This window comes from Austrofundulus limnaeus, unplaced genomic scaffold, assembly GCF_001266775.1.
Source record: "Austrofundulus limnaeus strain Quisiro unplaced genomic scaffold, Austrofundulus_limnaeus-1.0 Scaffold1071, whole genome shotgun sequence".
NCBI lineage: Eukaryota > Metazoa > Chordata > Actinopteri > Cyprinodontiformes > Rivulidae > Austrofundulus > Austrofundulus limnaeus.
This window is the reverse complement of record NW_013953473.1, coordinates 49,245-55,939: the sequence shown is the minus strand read 5'-3', so window position 1 is coordinate 55,939 and position 6,695 is coordinate 49,245. Positions and strand designations below refer to the sequence as shown.

The window sequence follows — 6,695 nt, the reverse complement described above, 5'->3', positions numbered from 1 at the left end:
CCCTCACACACCCCCACCCCCACCCAGTCGTCCCATGTCGAGGTTAAAAGCAGTTCACGGAGCTTTGAACGTGTTGTTTACTGCGATGGAGATGATGTGCAGCGGCTTTGAGACGAGAAGCAGATTARGGAGGCTGAAGAAGAAAATATGTCACAAAAGTCACGAGTAAAAAATGTTGTGTCTCTTTGGGGCCGTGCCGCTAACTTTTCAGCTAATCCGATTAGCACCGGGGGGGGTTTCTGCGGATTTGGCTCCCAAGCCAACCTGGGTCCGGTCTTATCTGTTCCTGTTGTGACTTTATGCAGCATGGACTGCAGCTCCGACACACATGGGCCAAGATCTGTGGACCTTAACAAGCAAAACTGCTGCCTGTGGGTGTGTCTGTCTGCTGTCTGGGTCGGCCCGATACACAAGTAATTTATTCAGAAAAGCATCACCCCAGAATATCTGGATGTGAGGGCAGGATCAGGCCTGAGACTGGACAAGACCCCACATGACTGGTCTTTAAAAAGGAAACAACAAACAGGGGGTCGTCAACATAATTACACCTAAAACTGAAGTAGCTTTACGACAAGATAACTTCAAAAACACTCGTTATTCACTTCTTTTAAAGTCGAAGCTGCTAAAGGGAAAAAAAACAAGTAAATAAATTAAAGCCCGTATATACAAATGTTTTATAAACCATGTTTTACTCCAAAGAGTATTCTGACTCAGTGGAAACGTCTTTTTAAATTTTGAATCGTCTCATGAAACAATCCTAAAAGAAAAATGTTCCATCCAACCTAATTTATTTGAGCAACTCGAACATGTCTAACAGGTCACTAATAAGTTTTGGCCAAATCAGAAGTAATGCCTTCCCTTTTATCATAAAATTACTTTAGTTTATTGATTAGGATCCACATTAGCTGGGCCTTACACCCAGCTACTCTTCCTGGGGTCCATCATTAAAAATCCGTACATGACACAATAAAAATATTCAAAATACATACGAGTGTAACATATAAATCAATTTAATAGTTACAGTTCATATAACAAAATTGTAGGTTTATAAAAATACAATAATTAACCATTTCATTTTATACATAAGTTGCTCCAACAAAGCTTTTCAATCTCTTTAAAAAGTAACATTTGTTCAGTTTTTATAAGAATTAATGGAATATGAAATATAAGAATTGCTCTGTAAGTAAAGGTGCATTAAAGAAAATTAGTTTTCGCCTGAGGAATCCGAAAACGTCCTNCCCCCCACCTTCCTGTCTCCCTCTCCTCCCATCACCCCCACTCCCCCTTGTCTCCCAGAGACATTGTCAAACTGGTGGAGGTGTCAAACGACGGCGGGCCCCTGGGGATCCACGTGGTGCCTTTCAGTGGCAGGGACCGCAGGTAAAAACAACCAGAGCCGAACCGAGCCGCGGCGCTGCTCGACCCGGCTCAGAGGAGATACAAGAACTGGATTTTTTTTAAATGTGGAGCTTAAAGAGACTAAACAAGAATAAAATCAGTTTTTTTTTTGCGCCAAAAAAAGAAAAAGTAACAAAAACTTTTACATTCATCCTTTTTTTTAAAATCAAAACTAACTTTTATTCACTTTAAAATGATTTCCTTTTTCCTGTTTTTTCCTCAGAGGTGCCGGTCTGACAGGTTGTTGAATTTAAATAAGAAAAGAAAATTACCCACTTACCTTCTTTAGCTAATGGCTTTTTTCCCCAAGTCTTCTAAAACGTACAGTACTGTGCAAAAACTTTAAACTACACCTAATTTCTTCACACTTTGCTTCCAAAATGCCTTCATGTAATCTGTTGAAGTGGTCTGGATCAACAGTTCAGACTTTCTGAAGGTTTTATTTCCCACTTTTTTATTTTGGTTCTTAAATCTGAATAAAACCATCTCCAACAGAAGAACAGGGTCTTAAAGTTGTGTAAGAAATATATCATCTGCTTAATTCATAGTTTTATTGTTTATTATTGAGGATCCCTGTTAGCTGAGCCTTACACCCAGCTACTCTTCCTGGGGTCCATCATTAAAAACACCCACCCATAGTACAATAAAAAATATCTGACAGATAACAAGAATAAAAATACATATCAATTCAATCTTTAATTACAGTTCATATATTAAATTATACATTTATAAGAAATAAAACAATAATTAACCATTTCATTTTATACATAAGTTGCTCCAACAAAGCTTTTCAATCTCTTTAAAAAGTAACATTTGTTCAGTTTTTGTAAGAATTAATGGAATATGAAATATAAGAATTGCTCTGTAAGTAAAGGTGCATTAAAGAAAATTAGTTTTCGCCTGAGGAATCCGAAAACGTCCTTCAGCTGTATATTTGGTAGCATTTAAATTATTATTCAAGTGGACAAACAAAGTGAACTTTAGAGTTTTAAGATTTACTATGTTGAGGATAATAGTGAAGCTAATGCCTTATCGTAGGCTTGAGTGCATGGTGTTTATGCTAGTTTAAACTCTGGTATAAAACATAGCAGCTGATATGAATGTAAGATCTTTAATTCCCTTAATTTGTGTGGTTCCTGTCACTGGATTAAAAACACATTTGGATTCTTACCTCGATGAAAATTGTGACAAAATGCACCTGAAGGAGATTACAGGCTTTAGTTTGGAGTTCATAAACTTCAATCACGTTTAACACCTTAAAACATTTACACAGAATGCTGAAAAGGACGAATGTCGCCGCTTTCCTGTCCTTCAATTTAAAACAGACTCAAACAATACTCTAACAATGCTAATCGGACATAATGAGGCAGATACTTCCAGGACCACCTTTGCATACAGTCCCTCATTATGCAGCCAACAGACAGACAATACCCTCAGACGCTAAGTAAAACGGTCACCTTTATTAGCTTTTCTATTCCATTAAGGCTGTCAGCTTAAGGCCTCCAGTAGATCTGCAGCTCTGCCACTGATAAGAGTCCAAATCACCTCTGACACAACAAACCAGCCTCATTTACTCAACCTAATCTCTCCCAGGCTTGGTGAGGCATGAAATGAGACTGAATGCTTTGCAGGAGCAGAAAACTTGTCATCTTAAAAAACGCTCTTTTAAACGCTCATTTTCTCTGTTCGGATCAGGCTGATTGCTGGAGATAAGAGGAGAAATTAGAAAGATGTGGACTGTTTCCAGTCAGTGGCCAGAAAGGTCACGGTGCCTGGGTTTGAATATTACAAAAGTCACTGTATAGAATCAGAAGACCTTGAAGATGATTTAAAACAATCATTAATATGTAAAGACTTATTTCAGACACTTTTATCAGAAATGAAATTAGCATTTTAAAGCTACTTATGAGAAAAATCAACATTTTAAAAATATCTAGTCCCTGCAGACTCAGAATAAAAGTTGTGCACCAACAGTTCCCTCAGACAGAGGAGGGTGTAAAAAGTGTGGATGACAAGGACTGTTTCTCAATATATGGGCCTGATATGGTGTTGAACACCTGGGAGAGTTTGCAGTCTGACATCAAAGGACACACATACACACACACACACACACACACACACTGAAAGAATACAAGCCTACAGTGGAGATGAGAGCTCCTTGTCCACCTGATGTGCTTTCAGAAGCAGCATCTGGCACAAATCTCCCATGCAGCCGGTGCAACAGAGAAGGGCTCAGGTTTTATTCTTTCACACAGAGAGACAAGGAAGTGCTGCAAATCTCCTCAAAGACACTTCTTCATGCATCTTTGGGCCTCTTTTCTTGTTGTGTCACGGCTCCAGGTCAGGACCTTAACCCTCTCTGTCTGCGATCAACAGAAACTCTCTGTTCAACACACCCAGAAGAGGCTGAGAGCCTTTAATAAGCATGATATGGATTCTGCAAACGCAGCTGTAATTTTAAAAACAATGTTTTTTTAACAAGCCATAATCCGCATGCACAAAGTTAAGTTGCAGAAATTGGTACTGCAGTCCTAAATGTGTACACAATGATTACTTTCTGATAGTTCCAGTAAAATCTACTGAGACATTTTGCTAACAGTACAGAAAAATTAACAAGCACACACACATTTGTTCCTCTATCCTCATGGGGACTTAGCATTGATTTCCATTCATTTACTTACCATTCCTATACCCTAACCCTAACCTCACAGGTACATACCTGACCCTAAACCTAACCTAAACTCAATTTACACCTTAGTCCAGAACCAAACCCCTGACCCAACAACAGTATTTCCCCCAATGGGGGCCGGGCTTTTGTCCCCATTAGAAACAGTGGGTCCTCACTAAGCTGTGTGCACTGGGAAAATGGTCAAAAATCACCCCCACTAGGTAACAAAAACATGTACACACAAACACACACCACTTGCATCAAACTGAGAACTTTGTATTGACTTCCATTCATTTTTGTAACTGTATTTATGCCTAACCCAGACATTTTCCCTAAAATTAACCATTACTGGTCTTTTCCTAACCCTAACCTGAACCAAAACTTAATTCACACCATACCTCTAAACCTGACTAGTAAAGCACAGTAGAGCTGCAAACAAAGTGAGGACCGAGACAAGGTCTTCACTTCAAAGACCTCACTTTGTAACTATTTTGCAAGTGGTCCTCACTCTGTAGCAGAAACAAGTACACACACAGCTGTGTCTAGCTATCTATATGGGGACATTCCATTGACTTTAATATTAATTTCTATACCCTAACCCTAACCCCTTACTCTAAACCTAACCTCACAGGTACATACCTGACTCTAAACCTAACCTCACAGGTACATACCTGACCCTAAACCTAAACCTTTGCATCGGGGTGACCCTTGCACCCTAAACCTAAACCTAAACTCAATTCACACCTTAGTCCTAAACCAAACCTCTGACACACTAGTGGCATTTCCCCAAATGGGGACTAGGCTTAGGTCCCCATAAGTACCAGTTTGTCCCCATATGTAGGTGTGTACGTAGTCTAAAAATGGCCCTCATATGGTAGGAAATACACGGTCACACACACACACACACACACACACACACNGTCTAAAAATGGCCCTCATATGGTAGGAAATACACGGTCACACACACACACACACACACACACACACAGGCAAAAACAATCCTAGCCTTCCACAATAATTACTGATGGGAAAAAAAATGTCTCAAGTTGTCTCCTAAAACATCCCCTTTATGGAAAGATTTTTAAACTAACAAACAACTTCATTTTTAGCCTTTGATCATTTTACTTCTTGGTTTGAAATATAAAGATGATTTAAAAACTAAAACACATTTAAATAAATGCTCTTTATACTTACTTTATACTTACTCTTATACTTTGTACTTGACTGATGATTCAAAAACTGTGCGTCATGTGGGGAAGGTTTCAAAACTTTTCTTAGCTGTCATTTAAAATCCCCAAAAACCCAGAAGAGAAGACAATAAAAATAAAAAAAATAAAACAATCAGCAACTTCTTGCTTTGAAATAGTTGCTTATCATTCCCTCTGGTTTGCAACTTCTTCAGCAGCYGCATCAATTTTTCATCGCCGCACCCGGTGGGTGAGACTTCATTAAAAGAGCAACATGAATGTTTTATTTATGCTGGTATCTGATGTTCAACAGTGAGTGAGGCTTGTTCCTCTGCATCCACTACCCATCAATACCCACCCCCCACAGAGCTGCTGCGCTCAGGCACACAGGTTGCTCCACAGCCACAGGATGGATAATTAAAGGTCAATAGGCTAAACGCTGGATCAACATCATGGGGGAGTTCCTTCAGCTATCAGCAGAAGAAATAAAAACATTTGTAATAAACCTGACAGTAATAAAGTTTCATGAAAGATAATATTAAAAAAATATCTGAAGAATTTCCAGCAAATACAACATTAATTTAATTACACATTTTGCTGTCTTAAATAGAAGACTCAAGACAAATATGTCATAGCATGGTACCAGTAACTCTGACTGGACTGGGAACAAAAACAAATCCATCCTGGTTTAAAAAGTGAAGCAGCTCTGATAAATCCTGAACATAATTCTGGTTGGCTTCCATTTTTAAAATGGAAAGCTACAAAATTTGATTTCTGTTCTCTGAATGGATTGGTACGATTAGATAAACAGCGACCACGATGGAGCACATCTCTGTCCAAACGAACATTTATTCAAACATAGTTGTGAAAACCTTTACATGAACCCTACCAGGTCTGAGTTTTTGTTTCCCAATACTGGAGTCTCAATTCATAGAGAACATCAGTGCTCTAAAAGTTCAACAAAGAGGGGGCTGTAACAATATTGACATATGTTTTTAATCCATTAAAGGGGTGTTTGTGTTTAATTGATCATTTTATGATCAGATGCAGGGAATTGTAATAGAAGAAAAATACTTGTTTTAAGTAATTCATGACATATTTAAATGACCCAGTTTTTCATGGCACCATGTTTATCAGTAAACAGAATGATTACAGCCAGAACAAGATTTGCTAACAGCAATCACTCTTAGATATGACTTTGTATTTWTCTCTGTTTTCCCTTGACCCAAAGAGACCCTTAGTATGAAATCTTTCTTAAGATGTTTGTTTAACAGTAGATGTCTGATAGAGAGCTGATTACTGCAATAAACAAACTGACGTCCATTCTACAAAATTTATTCTTTCTGTCATGTATTTCTGTTCCTTATTAAATACAGTGGTTTGCAAAAGTATTCATACCCCTTGAACTTTTCCATATTTTGTCACATTACAACCACAAACAT

General features: G+C 38.3%; 1 protein-coding gene across 1 annotated transcript in view; it reads left to right on the top strand.

Annotated features, from left to right (window-relative positions):
- The window catches only part of LOC106534000 (partitioning defective 3 homolog), a gene marked incomplete at its 3' end in the record, with an annotated part of 82,156 nt that overhangs the window by 27,678 nt on the left and 47,783 nt on the right, over positions 1–6,695 (top strand). Inside the window, 1 exon segment of the mRNA XM_014030496.1 lies at positions 1,297–1,380. Within this exon segment, the coding sequence (XP_013885950.1) occupies positions 1,297–1,380 (84 nt within the window).